General features: G+C 36.9%; 1 protein-coding gene across 4 annotated transcripts in view; it reads right to left on the reverse strand.

Annotated features, from left to right (window-relative positions):
- The window catches only part of SLC24A2 (solute carrier family 24 member 2), a 277482-nt gene that overhangs the window by 63870 nt on the left and 186696 nt on the right, over positions 1–26916 (reverse strand). For 2 of the 4 annotated variants that reach the window (XM_049769359.1, XM_049769357.1), the window contains one exon: positions 4032–4082. The exons of the other annotated variants lie outside the window; for them this stretch is intronic. In XM_049769359.1, the coding sequence (XP_049625316.1) occupies positions 4032–4082 (51 nt within the window). The remainder of the gene's footprint in view (positions 1–4031; positions 4083–26916) is intronic. 4 annotated transcript variants of the gene reach the window in all.

A 26916-nucleotide genomic window follows, 5' to 3' on the forward strand; every position in this document is an offset into this window, starting at 1 on the left:
TCACATCAGGACGGATAAAGAGGGTTTCCATATTGGGGATCTGCAGTCAACAAAAGACAACCTTCAGCATAATTTACTCTTTTTCTGGAGATACCTTGTTATAGAAATATAGAACTTGGGAAGAGTGAAGCTCATTAATCTCTAAGGTCTACAAAAATGTCTCCAAAAGCAGGTGCTCAGTTATTAACACATGGTTGATAAGGCAGAGGTGAGGCAGTGAACATGTTGCTTTATCAGAAAAATCTGCCTAGCACCTTGTGTCTATGCATTCTATTTGTGTCCCTCATAAATTCTTTAAAGAAGAATGGCCTTAATCTCAATTTATTCCAAACCAATTTAGTGCCTGGTAAATACTGAGTGCTGATTGATCAATATATTAAGAGTGGAGCAAAAGAGTGGTAAAATTCTAAGTGATTTTGGAGGTTGGGTAGAGCCCAGGATGCTGCTCAGATTAGGTTCAAGAGCACCTAACGAAAAGTAAAGGAGGAAAAGGGACTCAAGAATAAGGATAAATTTTGCAAAAGTGTCATGATTTTGTTCATTTTCTAAAAATATATATGTACTTTATTAAAATAAACTTTAATTGTAAAATTAAAATTTTAAAGTAAATTTTAATGTAAAGTCTTATAATACTTTAATTGTAAAGTTTTTAAGTAGTATCTAAATTTTATTTAATAGTTCATTGCTGTTCATTTTGTGATGCCTTTTAGACCTACCCTGTGTACTATTGCTCTGGCCCTGCTCTGTTATCTTTTGAGATTAATTATACTTACCACTTTATTTTTGGAGACTCAATGATTGCTCTATTTCTCCTTTGGTTTATATTCATACTTATATATGGTTTATATTTATATTCAAATTTTCCACCTTTTAATCTTGTATTTTCCTAAATCAGCTAGCAGAATAGTTAACATATTTCAGGAGCTTAAAATAATGAACTGAATAAGTGCAGGAAAATTCCTGGTGTTTAGGAAACAATCACTTTATGTTAATAGTGAGTGGCATAAACAACCCATTTTTCCATCTGATATATTTTAGGGGAAAAATTAGTCTTAGGTGAGCAAGGTCCAGGAAATTCTCTAGACCTCATATTACATCCAGAGAATTCCCTGGAAGATGGTAACAAATAGTAATTAATCACACGGGATATTACAATGAAAACTTGCTACAGGTCTAGCAATGTTTCTTAAATTGTGAATTTCTCCCTTAAAAGGCATCTGCTAAAATGCATTTAGTGGAGGGTGCTATTTCCAAAAAGTTGGCTAATCCATTTATTTTCCCCACATTTGTATTTATTACACTTTATACATAAATAAAAATCACTGTTATTATTTTTCAGTGGGAAGGGAGAAGCAAATGAGAGTCTGAAGAAGTAACATATAGGTGTTATCAGATATAAAGTCACTGTTGGGCTGGCATTGAGAATTCTGGATGGCATTCCAGAATTAGGTTTAGGCCAAGCCTTCCATCGCTCAGCACAGAAGCAGTTGCTGAAGGTGATTATATGGAAACCTATTTTAAAATGTCTTTCTATGAGTACCTGAGAGAGACTTGTATATGTTTAGAAGATTTAAGAAATGTTTTAGAGATTCCTAATCTATGTTAATACATACATACATATATATGTATATATATATATATATATATCCCTCAGAAATTGCTCCTGGCTTTGAAGGACCATATGGGATGCCGAGTCTGGAACCCAGGTTCGTCCTGGATCAGCCGATTGCAAGGCAAAAATGTCCTACTGCTGCTCTATCTCTCTGGCTCCGATAATATCTTTTTAACCTTTCCAAAACAGTGGCTCCATGAAATAATTATCTGATCAAGAAGTTTGGGAAATGTCACACACTAAATTCCTCTTAAGTTTAATATATGCTTTAGTGTATATGAGCATATGAAAGCTCTAACGAGTCACATATTCAAGAAAGAAAATTCACTTAACAAACTCTTTTATTTAACTATGAAATAATTCATGCTTTTTGTTCTACTCCAGCTTGCTGTAAAATTCCTATTAACATCGTATAAGCCTAGTGTTTCACACAACACACTTTTAAAATGCCACCTTAGCTACTGTTAACTATCTCTAATGGAGACAAAGTTTCAGCGAAATGCAGGAATAAAGGTATATGCATGGAGAGTTAGGGGAGGCAAGAAAAGTATTAAGAAATGACAAGGGCACCCTTCAGGGCTCCCCGTGCAGTTTTGTGATTTTGTTAAGGGCCAGCCGGCATCCTTATTGTAGACATTAATTCAGCTTCACACTGTAACTTTATTTTCTTGCCTGGAAAGCCCAGATGTTACCAAGTGGCACCATCAGAGTGAAGTTTCATTTTTATCTCTTCATGTGATCTTGAACAGTCTGGTGTAAAGAGGAAAAAGAAAGGGAACACTCTGACAGCAACATCATTTGCTTGGGTGGATGTGAGAGGAGGAAGGAGAGAAAGAGAGAGATCAGGCAAATCAGGTGACAGGAATCCAGAGTCTGCTCTGGTAGTAGAAATTTAGGGGCAGAGAGAGAGGATGGAAGTAGAGAAAGCAGGTGAAAGATTAAGACAGACCAGGTAGAACCAAAAAACTCACCCACCCCTGCAGTGAAGCAAAGGTGGCCACCTGGGGAGATGCCTGGAAGAAAGATCAAGTGGCAAAATCAGTGTTTCTCAAAGCTTTGCCTTTCCTGGCCTTAACCTATGAAAATCAGAGCTGTCTGAAGACATGCAATAAAAATAGTGCTGGCATAGGAGCCTTCCTTTAACACATGGACTATTCTTCTATGGTCTGGTTGGCAAAACACTCGTTTCTCAAAGTAACTTTCTGATCCTATGCCTATCTCTTACTCTCCAAGAGTTTGCATTTTACAAATTTTAGGTGGGACTATGAGTTAGTTATACAGGGACCAGGCCGAGATCCTAGTCATGGTCTGCTGCTTCAGGAAAAATGACATAGTTAATTGAAAGCACTGGACAGCAGCAGGAAAACTGTGCAGACTACAGTGCAGAAGCCAGAGTTGAAAGGGCTGAGAAGCGACTTCTTCTTACCAAGGTCTATCAAATCAATGCTCAGGTTCTCACATGCAAAGCAACTAGGAGCTGTTTGGCAAGCTAAGCAACTAAGAAATACTGGAAACTGAAAACAAGATATGCAACATATTTGGGAGTTTTTTCTCATGTTGAAGGATTAAAATGAACTGATTTCCTTTGATTTCTTGTTGATATCAGTGCAAAAATAATGTAAAATCACCTATCGTTTTATGACTTATAAATGCTGTTTATAGGTCAAATTGTGAAGTTATGTGTTGGGGAAGAAAGGGGCAGGACAATAGGGCAATTTTCTTTACAAGAATACGAAGATTTAAAATTGTACTATGGTGAACTTATTTCAGAAAAGTGGTCTGACTGAGGCAAGGATATTCTCTGTGATAATTTTTGGAATTCATTAGTGAACACACTTTAAAACAGATCCCTCACAGTTCTTATTTCCTATTTTAACAAAAAAAATTATTAAAATAATATGTCCAATATAACAGAATATTAATGCTATTTATGCTATTAGATTGAGTTATCAGAGACTGTGGTGATAAGGACTTGAACCCTTTGCATCAAAACAGAAACTTCTATAGAGGGTTTATTCTTTGCATAAGTCAGATGATCTCCAGAACATACACCCTTCTCTGCAAGTGAGGATAAAAAAAAAAGATTACTTTTGACTGTATTTTTTTGTGTATTCTGAGCAGTTAGAAGTAATGTGGACACAGTAGGTAGTCATATGTTTATGTTGTTGACACCATTTCTCTGAGCGTGTTACAAGGTCAAGATGGTTTGAATCATTTGAATGGAATAACACAATTGCTTGTGGCATTGCACGTTAAATAAACATGATGGCAAAAACTATACCAAAAATGAGGAAAGAATAAATCACACAATGTCACTGAGGTCATGCAAAAAGAAAATATATGAATGTAAAAAATGTGCAAGCAATAGACACTATAAATGAAAAAAAGCCAATGCATACAATTCTAAAATCATTCTTACCTTCTTCAGTCATTGTGTCATAATATTTTAGTTTTCCATATGATCCAAGTTCTACAACATCACAGTAAAAGACACAAAGATAAGGAACGAGCTGTAATGCAAGAACTTTGTTTTTACACATTCTTAATTAATCAGATTCAGAGTTATACTGTCAAATTCTGCATCGTAACTATATAGAGATGTGCAAACATGGGCCATGTGGCAGACAGCTTTCACGGCCCATTTTCAGAAATCACTTAAAATATATTATTCCACTGGGATAGGATGTGCCCTGCATTACAGAATAGGACACAGTTATTTTAACATTCAATGAAACAGAATACTTGGCAAAGATAACTTCAACAACAGGTCAAAACTAGATCTATCATTTTTGTAGAGGTGACACTCCAGGAGAAAGGAGTGAACAAGGACAATATTTGGGCTTGTTGAGGTGTGAGGTCATTGCTTTCTTGCAATGAAATGGCAGTCCTAGAAGTTCCTCCTGTAGCTCTTCTCTAACAAAACCACTTGGGAGACTAAGAAAGGCAACTTGAGAAAGTCTAAAAGGGAAAACTGGTTCCAAAGTTCTCTTTCACTTCTTCTTTTCTATTTTATAAAGAAATTACCAAATACCATGGGTGCAGCATGCTAGAATAAAATCGTGAAAAGTGCAGTCTTCTGCTTCTAGATCAAGGCAGAGTCTGTTGTTGAGTGGCAGGGGATAGAAGGGGGGAGGAGAAAGACACAGGTGACCCGAAGTCCTTTCCTCTTGACTGTGATAGAAAGCACTAGCAGAAAGGGAGCTTCTCTGAGTCAGATGGTGAGAGTGGCAACTTGAATTGAGGGAGAGAAGAGGTGGGATGTACCATTTTTGTTTTCTAATTTAAGTTGTAAAGCTAAAACCTTTATTTTTGTTCATCTAAAAATTCCAGATTGTTTTAAGAAATGCTATAAGAAGGTAAAAGTATTTTTCCCCTCTGGCCAAAACAAATCTCGCCTAATAAACTTCAAAAAATTAATTAGACTCAGGAGATAGTCCTGTGATTATGCAGAATGCAATCATAGCCATTAACATGGGCAGTCTCTGGAAAGCCACACATAAAATCATTGTGATTTTTTTTTTTTTTTTTTTGGTTTTTGGGTCACACCCGGCAGTGCTCAGGGGTTATTCCTGGCTCCAGGCTCAGAAATTGCTCCTGGCAGGCACAGGGGACCATATGGGGCGCCGGGATTCGAACCGATGACCTCCTGCATGAAAGGCAAACGCCTTACCTCCATGCTATCTCTCCGGCCCCCATTGTGATTTTTTTGTGTGCAAGATAAAGAATCTACCTTAAGAAACAGTACTTTCTGTTTTATATTTACATTCTAAATTCTGTTTGTTTATTCTCTCCCTGCATCTAAAATTTTGCCTGAAGCTATTTTATCACCACAATGCAAAATTATATCTTGCATCAGGAAGAAAAATCACCTCATCTTTAGTTTTGCAAACCTGCCTATACTGGAATTTGTGATAGACATGGCAAAGGATGGTAGTACTTTAATCAGACATTGGATTCTGAATAAATAATATGAAAGGAAATTAGATAACTTCCAGTGATATTGCCGTTAGTGGAATATGTAACTTTTCCTGATATTCTAAGAAATGTTATTTATTCTATAAATGACATGACACAGTTTGGAATTCTCAAAGACTGAAAACCTTCATAAATATTAAGTTTATTTTCATATTGCTTTCGCATTCATATTAACACACTATATGTGTTTGTGTGAGCGTCATCTTGCAATAAGTTGGTTATTATAAATTAAAATTTATGAATTTAATTATAATAAGTTATTATAAAAGTCAACATCTACTCCTTCCCTGAGCAATACAAGAATAAAATGGCATTCCTTATTGTTTGTTCAGAAAACAGAACCTGGGTGGCTCTGTGTCTGCAAAGTTGGGCATAAACCATCCTGAGTACAGTGTGAAGACACACCACTGCTTTCTAATTCCCTTTTTTCCTTCAAGAAAACCTCTTTGTGTGCGCACACCTGCTTTTCATGTATCAATCTCAAATGTCTAACAGCTGCTGTGGTAGATTCTTCTGTACCTTCTCCTTTGTGGAACTGGGTAATAATAGAAACATTTTCTTAATAATCCCTTTCCCTTTTATAGTCAGAAATGGAACTGTTTATGTCTGACAAAGCTTGTACATCCCCACCGCTGTGGCAATGTCTGAATTGTTTCTTAGCTGCTTCCTTAGTGATAAATGGGACAGAGGATTAAGAACTGGATAGAATATGCAAAAAAATGAGGCTCCTGAGGGTGAATAAGATAGGATAAAAGTCATTAAATGCTGAATAATAAAACAGTGTTGTGCAACTTGGAACACAGAGAAGATGAAAAGAAAGGACATGAAATTTGTTCAAATTGATGGTTTACTAAAGAAAAGACAAGAAAGAATCAGAATAAAATTGGCCAGAAAGGACATATATATATTTATATACACATATATATACACATACATATATATGTTATATATGTATATGTGTATGTTTAATAAGGACCACAACCATGGAGTCGCGATGGTGGGGAGTGGAGGCCACTCCCTGGTGATGAAGTCTGACTGGACTTGGGTCCTCAGGAAGGTATACTTTTTTAATTAACATTCATAGCAATGGGTAGTAGGTGAGACTGAACTCAGTACTCCTCTGTTACTTAATACTCAGCACAGCATTCCAAGCAGCAGAGCACAGCACCTTTAAGAGTCATTTCTCCTCTTTCCTGAAATGTTCCTCAGGGCCACACAAAAAATATTGTGTGACATGCAACCAAGACAACGGCAACATGCACACAGAATACACAGCACATGACACAGATCACTGGTATCCAGAAGTCTTTGAATGCCTGTGGATAGGGGCTTCAGTCAATATGGCTTGAGAGGACCTTAGGTGCTTGACTGAAAATTCACCTTCATGGAGACAGCTTCTGGTTAACCACAGATAGTACCCTAGACTCCTAGAGCACCACTGGATTAGGACTCAAAATGATTAGGACTCTAATCCAAGGTGAGTTTCTTTGGGATAGGAGGAAAAAGTATGAAGTTTCAGTGAGCACTGTTTAAATACTATCTAGCATGCATGAAAAGTCAACTGAACGCAGCCTAACTCAGACTCAAATGAGGGATGAATTTAGGAACTATTCTAGACAGCAACACATGGTACCTCTTCTTTCTTTATGAATTCCACACAGCCTGAGAAAGAAATTCCAAAACAGTGGTTGTGTTTGAACTGGGTCAAGAATCCATTAATAAATATTGCTTTTATGTTTTGTTAATTTTAGATTTTTTTTTTGCAGTAAGAGCCCCCTTTGAGGCTTTGGGTATTTTTAGTCCCCTTTTCGTAAAATTTCCCGAAACTGGAGTAGCAAACCCCCCCCCAAAAAAAAACAAGAACAAAATTTTTCTCAGTTTGGGCCTCAAAATTCTGAGATACAAAACATAAAGTCAAAAGAAGCATACATGCTGAGTTCATTTTTATTTGCATAAAAATAGAATAAGGAAATAAAAAAACAAACCTTTTAAACTTAAGTGTTAGTTTATGGAATAAAAATCACTGACTTGTTTATTTCTCTAAGTAAAATAACTGCTTTCTTTTTAGCATTATTTTGGACTTCATAGGAAAAAATTAAAAATTAAGGTTTTCTCAATATAATGTTTTGTTTTAAAGTTTTTTTAAGTTACAAGAAACCTTAACTTTTTTTAAAGTTTTTAAAGTAAAGTTGAACTGATGAAAAGGGGAGTTCATTTTTGTTTGTTTGTTTGTTTTATGGGCCACAACAGTGGCACTCAGGGATTACTCCTGGCTATGTGCTCAGAAATCTCTCCTGGCTTGGGGGACAATATGGGATGCTGGGGGATCGAACCTCGATCCGTCCTAGGTCAGCCACGTGCAAGGAAAACACCCTACCACTGTGGCACCACTCCGGCCCAAGGGGTGTTCATTTTTCATAACTGAAACCCAACTACAAACATGTATGCAATCATGGTGCTTAAATAAAGAGAAAAAAAAGAAGAAACTACAAGTGGTTTTTATTTTAAAGTTACAGGAAACTACAAGTAGTTATTTTTAAAGTTACAAGAAACTTTACCTGAGTTACACTCTAATTACATAAGAATTATTTTCAACAGTAAGTGAGAGTTTAGAACAAGAATTTGGGAAAAAAGAGCTATCTAGTTCAGTGAGTAAGATGTTTGGCAAATTTCTGGCTACCCCCTTGACTCGCCATCCTCACCAGAAATGATCTCTGAGCATAGAGCCACATATAAGCCCTGAGCATAATGACTGTGAACTTAAAAGAAAAACAAACAAATAAACAAGTAACAGAAAAGAATATGGACTTTGAAGTTAGGGTAGTTTGGAACACAAGATCTGCCACTTAGTGGCCTTGTGACTGAGCAAAATTTCCCCTTTTTGAATCTTGTTGGGTTACTATGTACAAGCATAAATTTATCTAGGCAAAAAGAAGTGGGTGGAGTCGGTGAACATTCACATTTATCAAGCAATTTATAATGTACAGTTTCATTATTGCAAGCACCACCAAGAAGAGAAAACTTTGAAGGGATATAAGATTTGAGATTTTACACAGGTTTGCTAAAACAAATATGATACTGCTAATAGAAGTTTTAAGTAAATATTTGGTATTTTGCCATGTCAGGTCAAATATTTTTAAAGCATATGGAGAACTTACCTTATATGTGACCAACCTGAGTTTGATCATTGATCCTGAATGTTACCTGAGTAATCATTGTTGGGCTGAATAACTGAAAGCTGAGCCAGGAGTAACCCCTGTACATAACTGGGTGTGGCCCCAAAATTCTACCATATTTTTTCCACGTACTCTTAGATTTATGGAGAATGTAAAAAATGGATTGAGTCATGCAAAAAGGATGTTGAAAACAGACATTTCTCTGTACTTGGACTTAAGCATAACACAGAGTTTAGGCACCTTTTCTTCTATTACTTGCATAGAATGCCTGTATCTCCAACTATGGCACCAGTAGAAATCCTATCTATTCAATTCTCTTTAGGTCCATTCAAACAAAATCTAGAATAAAGCTTTTCTCATACTGTTATAGCTTCATTGGGACAAGAAAAAATAGGCAATACAGAATTAGAAAGAATTAACTCAGATGAAAATTTCTGAGAATGAGCCTGTGATATTTATCTGGGTTATATAAAATTCTCTCAACCATCTTGCTTTACCCAGTCCTCATATCCTTCCATTATGCATGTCTGAAGCCCCATGTGGAATGTTCATCCATCCTCCTAGTAAAAGGAATACAGAAAGAGATTTTCTACCATTCCCAGAGTTTTCTACTTAAGGACATGCCCTGCCTCAGCTTCCCTGCTCTTCTCTTTCCTCTTCTTATATTACTTTTTCCTCCCTCTCTTCTTCCCTTTAGTTTCTACTAAATTTGGCAATCTTGCCTGTCAAGGGCAAGAAACTGAGCACACTATAAAAATATTAGATGCTCTCCTCACATTTCTTTCTTTCTTTCTGTGTGTGTGTGTGTGTGTGTGTGTTTTGTTTTATTGTTTGGTTTTGGTGTTGAAAATCAAACATAGGCCTCCCATATATAACACAAACATTTTTATATTGAATTAGGCTCTAGCATTGCCTAACATTTATTATAGTATTCAAACACATAGTTTCCAAATAATAGTGAGCTCAAGATGCTTTTATTGTTACTTCCCTGAGCTTGCTGAATTTAGAAAGAAAGGCTCTGAACTTTGACACTTTTTCATTGTGGAGATCATAACAGCACTACCATAGTGAAGAGTGCTTCTCAAATGAGGCCCATTAGGTGTGAGGAGAGAGGCCAGGAAATAAGGGAATTTCTGCAAGCTGGACTTGAATATAGAGACTTGTGTCCCCTGCTGTTATGAGTGCAGAATGAGCTAAGGAGAAAGTCATCCAGGACAAACTATCTAGGCTAATAGTGCCATAAGCATTGTAACCGCTATCTTTACATACTTTCTGATTTAATGATGCCATGAGCATTGCTAGGCTATCTTTACATGCTTCCTGATTTAATGATGTCATGGGCATTTTAACCACTAGCTTTGCATACTATCCAAATCAATGATGCCATGTACCTTGTGACTGTTGTCTTCACATACCACCTTGCTGCTGAAATGCCTAAGCTGTATTACCCACATTGTTTCCTGCCTTAAGTTTGCCTTTAAAAGCATTGTCCCTACCTTCAATAAATGAAGTCCATTGCTCTGACAATGCTTCCCTGTGAGTGGTCTGTTGTTCACAGTCTTCCCTCTCTTTCCTGAGTCCAGCTTCCAGGCCACGGCTGGAAGAGACCCTTACCCGTTCTTGCATCAGACTTGGCTCCACAACCCTATAATGAGGCAGCTAATTTAAGCTTAAATATGGTTCAAACTATTGAGCATTTGCTTTGCCTGTTTGGGTCTTTGGGTTTGATTCCAGGTTGTAAATCTTTTAGTTTGGTTTTGTTACATATGAGCTAGGTGATCTCCAATAAGCAGTTATTTCTTCTTTTGCTAAACGAGGACAAAAACAATAAAAATATAGTGGATCAATTTTGTTGGAGTGGAGGAACATGTTTATAAAACACTGTGCATGGAGTGGCACAGACAACCTTAATCATTGCAGCTCCTCTTTCTCTTTATCCAACACCCATCATGAACATCTAATTCAGCCACCTATGAGGTAGTTAAATCCTATTCAGTTCTAATCATCTCTGCAGGTGGGCACTGCCTACACTTGATGTATATAAGTCAACAACCCTCCCTTAGATTTCTTCCCTTCAAGGAACACTAACAAAAGAAAAGCTTTCAGTTTAGCAAAAGCCTGTCCTGGATAACTTTCAGAAACATGTTTTGCAATGTTAACATTTTAGCCTGAGATGTTTTTGTTAATTTGGGAATTTAAAAAATGGACAAAATTGTTTTCTTTGTGGTTCTGTGAATAGAAAATATGAGAATGAAGTATTTGTAATTTTCCATCTCATCCCAACAAACACAACATTTTTATTTATATGCCAAACCTATATTTAAGTTTCCTTCTTTTTCTTTTTGTTGTTTGGCCACATGGTTCTCAGGGACCATTCATTTCTGGCTTGGTGTAGAGAGGTAAAGTGTTGGTCATGCCTGGTGATGCTCAGGAAACTGTGCTATTGGGCACATATGTGGGTCTCATGTTTAATGCATGGACTCAGCTCATTCAGCCATCTCTCCAGGCCCGAGATTTAAAGTGCTTTTGCTGTCTCTTTATGTGAAAAGTTTTCATCAAAATAAACAAGAACTTTGAAATAACAAATATTTCTAAGTATTGATCAATTTAAGTACTTTGTTAATTTAACTCTAGAAAACACTGCATGGACCACCAAAACGAATTGCTTTCCACTAAAAGGCTTACTGTGGTTATCCTTTTATTTCAAATGTTCATGTTAAAGCAAGTGAGTTTTACTCAAAGAAACTTTGAGTTTGGGGTTAAATGAGGAAACAACCACAAATCTACACTTCTTACTCACTCAGAAGGAAAGGAATATTTTAACTTTCAAATTCAAAATCTCACTCAAAAAAAAAAAAAAAAAAGAGCTCCTAAAGTACTGACTCATAGCAGAAGTGTCTTTACCATATTGTGGAGGATTGAATTTCCTATGTTAAATTTCCTGCAGAGGCTCATTACCATGTCCATGTTTGCCCTGGGGCCAGCTGCACTCAACATGTGAAACACATAAACAGCAGATGCCAAGTGCTAATAGAGATAGATAGTTTTGACCTATAGATTTCTTTTCAACTTTTGACTGCTCTACATCTATGCTAATAACATAGTACAGATTTTATGACTAGAATAGCATTTTTATTCTTGAGAATAGAACTTATCTTTTAGGCATCAGAAGCAAGGTAAGTTTGATAAGTGAAAAAAAGGGCTGAACTTGCAGGAAATCCTCTGCTAGCTATGAAGTTTCAAGTAGGATTTAGGAATATACATGGCTTTCTCACAGAAAATTTCCACTCAAATGTCATGTCTTTTGAACTGGTCCTTTCATGAAACACTTCAAATTTCTTGCAAATCTAGGAACACTGACTTGTGTTAGCAGCCATTTATATCTTCCTCACTCTTCACATGTTCATCTGCTGATGGCATTCTGAGGCCCCAGTCCCTCTAGAAATACTAATGTTGTCTGCAGCCAAGTCAGGCATCAAAAAGATTCCAAGAATCCAGCACAGTGCATGAGCATAGTAAACATCATAACAAAACACCAACAAATTAGTATTGATAGATCTTTAGATTATTCATGAGAATCAGAAGCCTAATTTTTTAGACTTCTGTAAAAACTCCTGTTTTTGAAAAAAAAATTTGCCACATCCAGCAGTGTTCAGGTCTTACTTTTGGCTCTGTACTTAGGACTTGCTCCTGCTGGTGCTCAGGGAATCATATGGAATGTTGGGGATTGAACCAGGATAGAAATGTGTGAGGCGAACATCTTACCCCTGTATTATTGTTCTGGTCCCCAAACTCCTGAATTTTTAATGGTGGCAACTAATTTCAAATTAATAAGAAGCACTCAGGGAAATGCTGGACTAATCAATTTCTAATTCTTGATTTAAAGTTATACTTCTGAACAATAGATGAATGCATAAGAAATTATGGCATAGACACACTGGGTTACTATGCAGCTATAAAAAGGACAAAGTGCAATTTGCCATGACATGATGAAACTGCAAAAAGAGTGAAGTGTGTCTGAAGGAAAAGTATATATAGAATGATTTCTCTCATATGTGATATTTAAAGATACACTTAGGGGAAACAACAAATATTTGGCTAATGAAAATAGAACTAGAGTGTTGGTTCACAGAACTCAGGCCATTTTGGGGAGGAGGAGGATATTTGGGAGGGAACTTTGGGGCCTTGATAAAGGTAAATGGATACTCTGGTATGGGTGTTGTATTTGAATGATGTATGCATGAAACCAGCATTAACTGTATTATAAAATTACAATAATTCAACAGAAATTAAGTAAAAATATGGCTGTTGAGTCAAATATTCTTCTAAAGTTTAACTAAATGAGGGGCTGGAGGGATAGCACAGAGATAGGGCACTTGTCTTGCACACGCAGCTGACCCAGAACTGACCGGGTTTCAATCCCCATGTCTCATATGGTCCCCAAAGCCAGGAGTGATTTCTGAGCACATAGCGAGGAATAACCCTTGAGCATCACTGGGGGAGGCCCAAAAAACAAAAACAAACAAACAAACAAACAAACAAACAAAAAACCCACCCCCCCAAAAAAAAAAACGCCAACAAAACTAAATGAATGAAATAAAGTAGGTTTTGGGACTGCAGGACTCTGCTAAAAAAAAAATTCCTCTACAGGTCAAAAACTCTGGATTTTTCAAAGAGCTGGAGTGTGTGTTGCATGTTGGAGATCTGGGTTAGTTTCTCTGTACTGCATGTTTACCCAGAGTATGACCAGGACCGGGAATTAGCCCCAGGCGTTCCCCTCACTACACTATTGGGTGTGTCCCTCAAATAAACAAATAAAAAGAACTCTGGCTTTTTTTTTTTTTTTTTTTTTTTTAGTATTCTCAAAACACTTTTCACCCACTATTAAGTAGCACATTCTGCTCTCTGCCATAGGCACAAGTTAGGACCCCTCATTTCAGGGGCTTCTGGGACCATCAGAGTTGAGCCCATACCAAGCTGCCTTGAGCCCTAAAGATAAGTTCTCTTCTTTATTCAGGTTCTTTTCCAGCCAGCTTTGCCAACACACAAACCAAAATAATTCTTTTTTGTTTTGTTTTAAATGTTATTTGGGGGACGGATGGAAATTTCCCCTAGAAGCAATGCTCATAATTATATTTTTAGGGAAATAGATGGATTATGGAAAAAACAGAGGAAGGTTCTGAAAGGTAGGTTAGGTTCACAGAGGAAGGCGCCAGATAATTACATGAGAATTATCATCCTTGAGCAGTGAACAATAATGTGTGGTCATTACTGGGGAATCATCCAGATGGTTCATAATGAAATGCCCGGGCGAGTCCCCAGATACTCTGACTTCTTATAAATTTGTCACCTAATTTGCAGCCTTGCTCCTCTTGTGTTGCTTAGCAATATCAGTGGCTATGATTTCTGTACTGTGAGGAGTTGACTCAGGCCATATTTCATTGTAATTTACATGATCTGGATGATCAAGCAAGGAAAATGGGACCTAGATGTACTATTCTGTTGCCTTCATTTTGAAGGTAGATTGAGGTATGTGTTTGTGTAGAAGGGGTGATTTATAAGCTTGAGTAAGTTTCTGGAAAGGATTTTTAAGAACAACAATGAGTAACCTAGAAGAGAAGTGACCCAGAAGAGTGTAATTAAAATTTGCCCACTCACTAACCTTTTCTGGATTTTATGAATATCTTTTAAATTTTGTAATAAAAGCCTCAATTGCAATTTTAATATAATTTATAGTACTGCTGATTTTTCCCCCCAGAATGTTTCTTTTCTTTTTTTTTCCAAAAAGGGAGGATAGTATTGAGGATAGCTATAATATCTGCAGTTTGCTCAACAGATCTTGAGAATTAGGTATATTTAAAATCACTGTCTAACTGCTTTGATGCTATTTTCCCACACTTACGTGAGATGAGAATGATATAGTTGTTTCATAGTGTTATGGTAAGGGTATCTTACAACTGGCATAAAGAGAGTTACTAAAGACAGAAGTGCCTCAAACAGTCAGAAAACAATTCTAAAAGGCGTTGAACAAGAATTACTTAAGGACCTGGTTTGATTATACATAATTTTGCTTAAAGTCAGTTTCCAAGAACTAACCAACGTTAAATGAGGTTTTACTGTTTAGGGTAGATAGCAACAGTAGAAAATTAATACATCTACTGAGTTTTTTGTTTCTTTATTATTGGACTAAACCTGACAGTTTTCCTGTCTTTGTGTGCTCAGAGATTATTCCTGATGGAGTTCAGGGGATCACATGTGCTGTTGGGGATTGGCTGATGATTGTCTGCATGCAAGGCAACACTGTACTATCTCCCAGCCTTTTATAGGCTTTCTTTTAAATAAATCAGAGATCCCCAATTGTAGTAACTAATTGAATCAAATACTCATAGTGATCTTCTAATCCTCATAAAATCAGAGTGAACTTGATATCTGGAGACATGATATTTATATGATGAATAAAAGATCTTTAAGCACCAATAGAAAATGGGATTAATTCTAGATTTTATATCTTATACTTTAACTTTGAGGTAAGATATTTATCATTTTACATCTTTAGTTTCCTCACCTATAAAATATGTCCCATTATACAATTCCCTTGGAATTATTTCTAAAGGGTTTTTAGGGTCTTTTTGTGATGCTTAGAACATAGAATGAATGTTTGCTATTCATTTTGTGGCTGGGATAAAGCCAGAGAGACATCAGTGTTTAGTTTAGCACAAAATCACAATAAGTGACTATCCAGGAGTAGAATCTTAGACTAGCATTCTTTCCATAAGTTAATATTTGAAGAAAAGAAGGTAAAAAAATAAAAATAACAAAAATAACCAATTAGGTTTTTCCAAAGGAAGCCTACAAGTTCAGACAATAATCACATGAAGACTATGGACATGATTTAAGGAATTACAATTAGGGAAAATGATGATATAGATATAAATATACTGTCATTTTAAATTTGGGGGGGGGGCTACACCCGATGATGCTCAGGGGTTACTCCTGGCTCTGTGTTCAGAAATTGCGCCTGGCTTGGGGGACCATATGGGACACCGCAGGATCAAACCAGTGTCCATTCTGGGTAAACCGCGTGCAAGGCAAACGCCCTACCACTTCACTATCGCTCTGGCCAAGACAATTTAAATTCCTAAGGGAAAAGTTTAGGAGTGTGTGTGTGTGTGTGTGTGTGTGTGTGTGTGTGTGTGTGTGTGTGTGTGTGTGTGTGTCTGTGCGTGCGCGCACTTAAAGGAAAACTAGTTGCTTGGGAAAGTGAGAGAGGCCTAACAAACATGGATTTGAATCCAGCTCTACCTGTTTTCATTTCTTTGGGTTAATTATTTAACTACCATCTGATTCAGTGTTTTGATCTGCAAAAGATGTTATTTCATAGGACTGACATAAAATGAAATGAGTTAATTTAGATAAAATAATACTGTGTCTGTCATAATTAGTATTTAATAAATGTTTCTTATTCTAATTGTTTATATCATGTTCATGTGTACAAATCAAGAATTAAGGTGAGTATTCATTTTATTTTTCCAGTTTTTCTCTTTTTATTGTTATTTTATTTTATTTTATTTTGGCTCTATTTCCAAGTGGTGTTCAGAGGACCCAGGGACCCATGGGTGAATCTTGGCTAAATAGGCAGGTATTTCAATGCAAGGGTCTAAGGAGATCATCCTTCTTGGGTCCTGTATTGCTGAGGATCTGGGCCACATAGTGGAGCCGGTCACTTATAGAGCCATACCCAGTAATGCTCAGGGGACCATGTGACTCCAGAAATTAAACCCATGTCAGGTACATGCCAAATATGTGTCTTGACAACACTACTGAATTATCTCCTGGCTATTATTTCCCAGATGGAGTTCTAAGGGAGAAAATGATCTTATTAAAGATAAAGCAAAACCACTTGGCCCCAGGATGCATTGGGTGGAAAAAAAAAGCCAGAACTAAATGCCCAAGACAAAGTCAACAACAATAGAATAAAGAGACCCAAACTATAAAAATTTAAAATGGACCTGTTAGTCTGGTAGATTAGGGGCAAAGGTTGAAGGTATGGGATGCATGCTGGGAACTCTGATGAAGGGAGGCCAACACTGGTGGTGGGAAATGGCCCTATTTCACTGTCACTATATACTTGAAATCAACTATGAAGGCCACTGAATTCACAATGGTCTCAATAAAACATTAAAAATATAGATAAAGCAAGAATGTGGGTTAGATAGCAAATAACATAAGGCATCAGAAAGCATTTATGCAATATTTGGAATTTCTTATTTATCTGTCTGAGTTCATTTAATAGCAGGTTTAAAAACATGGCTTTTTTTTTTTTTTTTTTTTTTTGGTTAACCAGGTGATGCTCAGGGGTTACTCCTGGCTATGTGCTCAGAAATTGTTCCTGGCTTGGGGACCATATGGGACACCGGGGGATTGAACCCTGGTCCTTCCTAGGCTAGTGCCTGCAAGACAGATGCCTTATCACTCTGTGCCACCCCTCCGGCCCCAAGAAATGCTCTTAAATTCTTGCATGTGATAGGGTTTTAGGAAGCTCAGACTTATTAGTGACATCTTCTCATACCTCCCCAAGCAGTGCTTAGGGAGAAAGTGTTGGAAGCTCCTGGAGATATTTGGTCTGGATGATTTAATGCTTAGCTCCTGTGATTTGGTGTTGCTCATGCCTAGATATGTTGAGTCAAACCCAGTAGTGTTGGAGCTGCAGGCAGAAATTGAACTTGGATTTCATATATGACAGCTTGTGCTCTGGTTCTTTGAACTATCACTTTATTCCTGTTTTGGGGTTTTTACTTTTGTGGGTCTTCTATGTGTGCCCAGGGGACCTCTGAAATTCTTGGCCAACTAGATTAAAGATTCACTGTGAAGGTCTGAGGATGCAATGCTATTTGGGCTCTGGGGAGGTGATAATTACACCCGCCATTTCCCAGTGCTCAGAACCATACCAATCCATGTTCTGGGTACTATGTGGTGTCAGGGATTGAATTTAGATTGGCCATATGCAAGGCATGGATCTTAACTCATATAGTGTTTCTCTGACTATCCTATCCCTGTTTGCTTATACAAATAAAAAAATCTTGTTTTTTGGGGAAGGTCACATCCAGCAGTACAAAGGGCTTACTCTTGCCTCTGTACGCAGAGATCACTCTTGGCAGGGGTTGAGGGAGTATCTTATGTGTTGGGGATCAAACTTGAATCAGCTACATGCAGAGGAAGAGGCCTGATCACTGTACTATTTTTCCATCCTAACAAAAATTAATTAGTAACAAGACTTATAAGGTATAATATATATAAATGTCCACTTGGTTCCTAGAAATATGAGCCCATTAAATTACGTGTGACTGAGAGTCATAGGCAGGGCTTCAGGTGATACTGAAATGCTAAAAGGTATATTGATATGTAGACAGTCATAAAGATTTATTCATTATGCCCCTAAATATTTGTTTTGTTTTTTCTTGTTCATTCCCACTATCCCTACCTTAGTCTGAAGCCTTGATGAGGCAACTGAAACAGTTTTGAGCTCTTGCCTCCTAATCTTATTACCTGCTATCTAATCTGGTACCTGCTACCTATTTTTCACATTGTGACCAAGGCAAACCTTTCAAAAACAAAGTAAAAGTGCACCATCTCACTGTATAAAGTCTGGGGAGATAGTACAATGAATAAGACAATTGCCTTTAATGTAACTTGACCTGGGTTCAATCCCCAATACCATTGAGCTGGAGCAGGAGTAAGCCATGAACACAGCTGGGTATGGGCCAAACACCAAACAAATATGCATCATCTCTAAATTTTGCACAAGTTGTCATTTTGTGTGGGGCCTTTGTTAAATTTCCCAATTCTCCCAATTTATTTAATCCTTTAGGACCCCTTTTGAGGTTTTCTCCAGTAGACAGCATTCCTGAAGGCCCCATATCCCTAATGTAAGTCAATTTCTCCAGAACAAATTTTCAGTATGCTCTTCCCAAGTATTCCTTAACTTATTTTGCTTTTGTACTGGAGGGTAAAGTATCAGGGTTCTCATTTTGTTAATTCCAGCATCCAGGGGAGACCCTGGTGTTCTAGAGGTGTTCAAATGTTGATGATTTATTAAATATCTACTTGATAGTACTCTAATAAGCTTCCTTAGACTAGTTAGTTGCCTTTGGTTAATTTTAGTGTTGTAACTACACTTATTTACTTAAGATATTTTTTGATTTTAGTATCTCTGAAGGAAGGATGTTCATGAAGGGAAAAGTGTATGTTCTTAACTCTTGGCATTTTCTTTGCTTTTCTAAGATAGGGAGATTCAACTCCTTCATCAAGACAATTTTTCATATACCAAAGAAAAATGGCAGCAATATCCTGGAAATGGAAATTAAAAACACTGGCACACAGAACAGACACTGCACGTTGGTTAGAGAACAACTTGGATGCCCTCCTGGATCTCTACTTGTGTCCTGGCTGAATTCTATAGTTTCTGGAAAGGCAGAGAGAATCAGTGCTATATTACAAGTAGCAAATAGGTCAGGTAGTTTTATTCTTACTTTCTGAGGCACAAGAAAAATACCAGAGAAAGATGTTATAAGGGAGTAAAAAAAAAAAAAGAACCAATGAAATGAAACGAAATAAAAATAATTAGAATACAGTGGCCCTTCAAAGGTGGAATAAGGGTTGGAAAGGTAATGAATAAGAGAGAAGTTGAAAAATCTAAGAGAATCTGAGAGCAGAACTAAATTGACAGAAAAAAGATTAAATTATAAAGAAAATGAAAGCCTCAGTATAGAAAAAAGGCAAAGCAGGAACTATTCTTAAATTATGTAAGCAAAGCTATACTTTATCTTGTCCAGGATCTCATTTTGCTGAACATTTGGATCTCTGCCACATGAGACACTATCAACCAAAATTATGGAGAACTTAGGATCAAATGTAGAGTAGAAATAATATTTATACATTCCTATAAACTTTATCTGTAGAAGTGTAAATCTGTTTACCATGACAACTATTTATAAACCATAGCTATAAATGATAGGAGTTTTAAATGAATGATGCAAAGATAAGGTAGAAGATTAAAACAGATTACATAAATAACTTATTCTGTATCCTAGATCCTTAAGTAAATGCCTTAAGTAAACCAGAGAACTGGTGGTGTAGGCCATGACAGTACCTCAAGAATACAAATGGTAGCGTAATGATGCTTCAACAAGATTAAAAAAAATAGCATAGTAATTTTTATCAAATTTGTATCCATATGTTGAAAAGAATTATTTGGTTTTTGGTTTGCCTATAGTCTTAAAGCTATGAACTTTAGTTGAATTTGGGCAATAAGTAAATTAACATGTTACATGATATTTTTTGCGTTGTCCAGGAAATAGGAAGACTTTGTAAAGACTGAAAAATATTCATTTGCTTTAGAAGATCATCTGCATTCCCTTCTTTCCTAAATGCACATTAATCATAATGTGTCCCTCACAAAGATTCAACTTTAAACAATGTTGATGTTCATATATGAAAATGACTTACTATTACCCCCCAAATTTTTTTGAAGGGGAGATTTGACTAAAGTGGCTAGTCTTGGCTCTGTGGCCAAGAAAGACACCAGATAGTGCTTGAGGAACTATTTATTGTCCTGGAAGCTGGTGTCAAACTGGGGTCAATTGCATGTAAGACAAATTGCCTTAACTTCTGTATTATCTTTCTGGACTCAATGAGAGGAACTACTTCACTAGTCCTTGTGTTTGCTCTTTAAGAGGCATTAATAGGTAGCTTTCCTTAATTCAGTTATGTAAACCACTATCATCTTACTTAAAACTTGGCTAACAGATTGGATTTTATTATTCCTTAGTGAAGGTATTAGCTCCTGTTGCATATTAACTTATTAGCTAAGCCTATCAACTGTATATGCAAATATTTTTCATGCTAACTGAAACTAATTTATGACTTGAGATAATTAAAAAGGTTATAATACTGCCTTTCAGGGACAACTTCTTCACATTTAGAGTGAAAGAGACATGGAATGACTTTCTTCTGAGAACAAATGACAATTCAAGAAAGCTTGTATTGAAGATGTTTTCAAAAATAGAAGCCAGGGAAATAACAAGTTCTGTTGTTTGGTGAGAAAAAAAATAAACAAAGAAAACCCAGCAAACAAGTGAAAGTTTAGACTTGGCGTCAGCTTTAAGTTAACACTATACCATTATGCTGAAGAATCAGAATGATTTAACAAAGCAGCTGAATGGCATACAAAATAGAAGACAGATGTGTGTAGCTATCAATGAATGCCCTGTGTGTAGAATGTGTAAGGCTCTGAAGGCAAACTTCAGAACTGGGTAAACAAATAATGTCATCTCTCTCATCATCCTCAGCTTCCACAGTGGCAGACACACCATAATTTCTAAAGTCTTTGTCAAGGAGAGTTTACATGAGGTGACTATTTTGTATGCCACAGAGTCGGTGCTTAAAGATTTCTATACCTTTCCTTTTCACCATCAGTTAGACCCTTAGTTTCCCACATTTGAATAATGTACAAAGCTTGGTATAGACAGAACCTCCAACCACATCTCCCCATACCTTCCTGGCACAGAAACACAGAGAGACACTCATCCCTAACACTCTCTCTCTCTCTCTCTCTCTCTCTCTCTCTCTCTCTCTCTCTCTCTCTCTCACACACACACACACACACACACACCCTAAAGGCTTCATGGGGACCACCAGAATTTTAGCTCAGAGGACAATGTACTACATCCTATTCATCTCCAATTTTATCAACCAAGTGTACATGGTTTTAGTTTTTCCTGAGATAACCAGTTGCAAAATTTCCAGGACCTTCTTCTATGCCTTCTCATATTCGAAACCTGAGCTTGAACTCTACTTTTTCTAGAAAGTCTTTTCAAATGGCCCTGTTCTTGTTGATAATCAGAGATAACTTTTCTCAAGATCTTGGTGAGCAAGATCTGGGTAGAATGCTTACTTATTTGGTCATTAATCTGCATGCATTGCTTCAGACATAGGGTCCTTATTTCTTTAAGTAGGTGATTTGGGTCTCCATGGCACTTCATCAAGGAGTTAATATATTCCAGGTGATATGGTTACTTGGCACTTTTGTCCCTTCCAACTATGTTAACTAGAGCATCTGAAAACCTACAGCGTCATGATACATCTTGTATTTGTTTGGCATATTTTTCCTTTCTTGTCAAAAGTGACTTTTTTCTTGCTGAGTCTATAGCATTTACAGATTGTTATGATCTTTTATGGAAAAGCTATTTTTAGATTTCAATTAAATTTGAATTTTATTCTGAGTGTAATTTGGAAAGAACTGGCATTTTCATAATAGTTTGACATTGATTTAGATCTTCCTCTATATTTTTCAGAAATGAGGCTTTTGGAGACCATTGAGTCCTCAAATATTTTTTCGGGTTAATCTTTAATAATTATGGTTTTTATTTTTCCCATTTGTGAGTGTGACACCCTTCCTGATTTTATATTTGACATGCTCATTTGTGGTGGTGATCTATAATAGCTGGTCCAGAGACTAGTGCCAATTTGCAGGAGAAGAAATTTTGAAAATCCATAGCACTGGAAGTCCTTGCTATAGCGATCAGGCAAGAAAAAGATATCAAGGGCATACAGATAAGAAATGAAGAAGTCAAGCTCTCCATGTTTGCAGATGACATGATACTCTACTTAGAAAACCCTAAAGACTCTACCAAAAAACTTCTAGAAACAATAGACTCATATAGCAAGGTGGCAGGCTACAAAATTAACACACAAAAATCAATGGCCTTTCTTTACACCAATAATAATAGGGAAGAAATGGACATTAAGAAAACAATCCCATTCACATTAGTGCCACACAAACTCAAATATCTTGGAGTCAACTTGACTAAAGATGTGAAGGACCTATACAAAGAAAACTATAAAACTCTGCTCCAAGAAATGAGAGGACACACGGAAATGGAAACACATACCCTACACATGGATTGGCAGGATTAACATCATTAAAATGACAATACTCCCCAAAGCATTGTACAGATTTAATGCGATCCCTCTAAAGGTACCCATGACATTGTTCAAAGAAGTGGATCAGGCACTTTTGAAATTCGTTTGGAACAATAAACACCCTAGAATAGCTAAAGCAATCATTGGGAAAAGAATATGAGAGGAATTACTTTCCCCAACTTTAAACTTTACTACAAAGCATAGTTATCAAAACAGCATGGTATTGGAATAAAGACAGACCTCAGATCAGTGGAATAGACTTCAGTACTCAGAGAATGTTCCCCAGACATACAATAATCTAACCTTTGATAAAGGAGCAAGAAGTCCTAAATGGAGCAAAGAAAGCCTCTTCAACAAGTGGTGTTGGCACAACTGGCAAGCCACTTGCAAAAAAGCGAACTTAGACCCCCAGTTAACATCATGTACGAAGGTAAAATCTAAATGGATTAAAGACCTCGATATCAGACCTGAAACCATAAGGTATATAGAACAACACTTAGGTATAACACTCCATGACATTGAGACTAAAGACATCTTCAAGGAGGAAACGGCACTCTCCAAGCAAGTGAAAGCAGAGATTAATAGATGGGAACATATTAAACTTAGAAGCTTCTGCACCTTGAAGGAAATAGTGCCCAGGATACAAGAGCCACCTACTGAGTGGGAAAAACTATTCACCCAATACCCATCAGATAAGGGGCTAATATCCAAAATATACAGGGCACTGACAGAACTCTACAAGAAAAAAAAAAACATCTAATCCCATCAAAAAATGGGGAGAAGAAATGGACAGACACTTTGATAAAGAAGAAATACAAATGGCCAAAAGGCACATGAAAAAATGCCCCACATCACTAATCATCAGGGAGATGCAAATCAAAACAACTATGAGGTACCACCTCACACCACAGAGATTGGCACATATCACAAATAATGAGCACAAGCAGTGTTGGCGGGGATGTGGTGAGACAGGAACTCTTATCTACTGCTGGTGGGAATCTGGAAGTTGAGCTCCCATACGATCCAGCTATACCACTCCTAGGAATATACCCTAGGAACAAAAAAATACAATACAAAAACCTCTTATTTACACCTATATTTATTGCAGCACTATTTACCATAGCAAGACTCTGGAAACAACCAAGATGCCCTTCATCAGATGAATGGCTAAAGAAACTGTGGTACATATACACAATGGAATATTATGCAGCCATCAGGGGAGATGAAATTATGAAATTTTCCTATACATGATGTACATGGAATCTATTATGCTGAGTGAAATAAGTCAGAGAGAAAGACAAAGATGAAGAATGGTCTCAGTCATCTATGGGTTTTAAGGAAAATGAAAGAATGTCTCAACAATTTTCAGAGACAAAAAGGAGAGGGCTGGACGTTACAGCGCACTCATGAACCTCACCACAAAGAGTAATGAGTTTAGTTAGAGAAATAACTACATTGCGAACTATCCAAAATGAGAATATATGAGGGAAATAGATAGCCTGTCTAGAGTACAGGTGGGGGCGGGGAGGGGAGGAGGGATATTTGGGTCATTGGTGATGGGAATGTTGCACTGGTGATGAGGGGTTTCATCTTATACGACTAAAACCCAACCACTATCATGTTTGTAACTAAGGTGTTTAAATAAAAAATATTATATAAAAAAGAAATGTTGAAAATCACTTCTCTATCACTTTGGTTGTAATTACTGCCTAGTATGCAGACAAATGCTGTATGTAGGTAAAAAGGTTGAAAGATGGCTGGAAGTTCCATCCACGACATGAAGCTCACCAGAAAGAGTGGTGAATGCAGTTAGAGAAATAACTATAATGAGAACTATCATAACAATGTGAATGAATGAGGTAAGTAAAAAGCCTGTCTATAGTACAGGCAGGGGGGGGGGAGGAGGGAGATTTGGGACATTGGTGTGGGAATATTGTACTGGTGAAGAGGGGTGCTCTTTACATGACTGAAACCCAACTACAATCATATTTGTAATCAAGGTGTTTAAATAAAGATATTAATAAAAAAACAGAAAGATGGCTATTGAATGGATCTCATATTAGGAACTCTTAGTAGCTCTTAGGTTTTGTTTATTTAGGAGACACATGGGTGGTGATTAGGGGTCATTCCTGAGCCTTTGTTTGGGAGTCATTGTTGGAAGTGCCTACGAACATTATGTGATGCTGTATCTTGAACTTGGGCCTCTTGCTTTTAAAGCATGCACTTCAGTTTATTGATACATGTCTAAATTTTAAACAAATTAATCCTCCCATGATAATATCTTTGAACAAAGATAATATCTTTCCAAAGGTAATATCTTAAAAATAAGTCTTCAGACATATGATCTAATGCACAGGAAAGATGATGATAAAGAGAGATTACTGTTCCTCATTTGTAAGGTCTTGGCAATCAAGATGTCCTAGAATCCAGGGCAATGAAGCCACCTGCTCACCTCCCCTTGCTTAAGTCAGATTGATCTGCAGAGGGGGAGATGTCCTATAATAACTACATGATGCACAACTGTCTGGAAAGGAAAATGAGGAAGCAAAAGTGTCCTTTAGAAAACAGTAGAAATCTCTCAGGATAGTTCTCCAACTCAGTGAAATGAATGTAACATAAATGTGTTGGCAGAAAATGACAATTGCAGAGATGGGCTCTAATATCATGAAGAGAATTTACCATGCGGAAAAACTGTCTGTCTCTGTGACTGTGAAGAGTGCAGGTATCATACTATGAATATATGTCATATTCAGACATCTTATTACAAGATTTGGATGGTTTTGTCTTGAGAAACAGACTTAAGGGAATTATAGATCAGGCACCTAAATTATCTTGAATCATGTAGTTAAATAATCTTTCAGGTCAATCACAGATCCACTGGCTAAGTATTATTTCTACTTTCATACTTCCTAAAGACAGAGTGTTATTTGTCATATTTTCTATCAATAATAGAATGGTATTTAATAAGAATAAAATTATTAATGGATTGTAGTAGAAGAATATAAGAAGCTAGATGCATCTAAAAATCTAGAAACTGAATAAGATTTGTTTTTCATTATTGGGCCACATCTAGAGATGCTCAGGACATACTCTTGGCTCTGCACTCAGTAATTAATTGTAGCAGTACTCAGGGTATCATATAGGGTTCCAGGTATCAAACCAGGTGAGTCATGGGCAAGGCAAGTGCTCTACCTGCTGTATTATCACTTCATCCCAGAATAAAGATTTTCTTTTGCATATTATAGTGTTTTCAACATAAAATAATAAAAATTACATGACAAATGTGATTTTACTGATGTTTGAATTTGTAAAATAAATTTATTGTTAAAACACTGAACTTTAGCCTGGAGCTGTGGTGCAAAAGACAAGACATTTGCCTTGCCCGTGCTAGCTTAGGGTGGACTGTGGTTCGGTCCCCCAGCATCCCATATGTTCCCCCAAGCGAGGAGTGATTTCTGAGCATATAGCCAGAAATAACCCCTGAGTGTCACTGGGTGTGGCCAAAACAAACAAACAAACAAACAAAACCACTGAACTTCTTGGTATCTTATAGTAATGGCAATTCTTTGAGTATATAAAACTAGGGTCATGGAATGCAGTCAATGAAAGGAACAACAAAAGGAGGGAATGATTAGAAAGAAAATGAGAGGAGAAAGAACTTTTAAAAAACAGAGGAGGATTCCAGGTGAGCAACAACTAAGAAGACCTCAGCAAAAAAAGGCTTTCAAGACCTTGCACAGGTAGGCTTGCCTCTGCCTACAAGGACGGGGACCAAATTCTACCTGTTTGAGCTAAAGGGTACTTTTACGAAGTGGCACCAGTAACTTCTTCCTCATTTCTGTTTTGCTCTGCAGTCACCTCATCTTCTAGAACATGAACCCCATCACAACATGGAGTAAGAAACACACTTCAAGCGTGTCAATGGGGAAACAATGCAGGACAAAGCATGCATAGAGAATGAATACAGCAGCTCTGATGACCCAGAAAGTACCAACCACATAGTTAACCTCTCAGACAAGGAGTTTAGAGTAGTAATATGGAGGATGCTCATAGAATTCAAAGAAAGAATAGATCAAGCTGAAAAGGACACAAAGAAATCAGAAAAATCCAAACTGAAATGACCAGACTAAGAAACTCAGTAGATGAAATTAAAAACTCAATGAAAGCCTCTCC

This window comes from Suncus etruscus, chromosome 1 (genome assembly GCF_024139225.1).
Source record: "Suncus etruscus isolate mSunEtr1 chromosome 1, mSunEtr1.pri.cur, whole genome shotgun sequence".
In the NCBI taxonomy this organism is placed as follows: Eukaryota; Metazoa; Chordata; class Mammalia; order Eulipotyphla; family Soricidae; genus Suncus; species Suncus etruscus.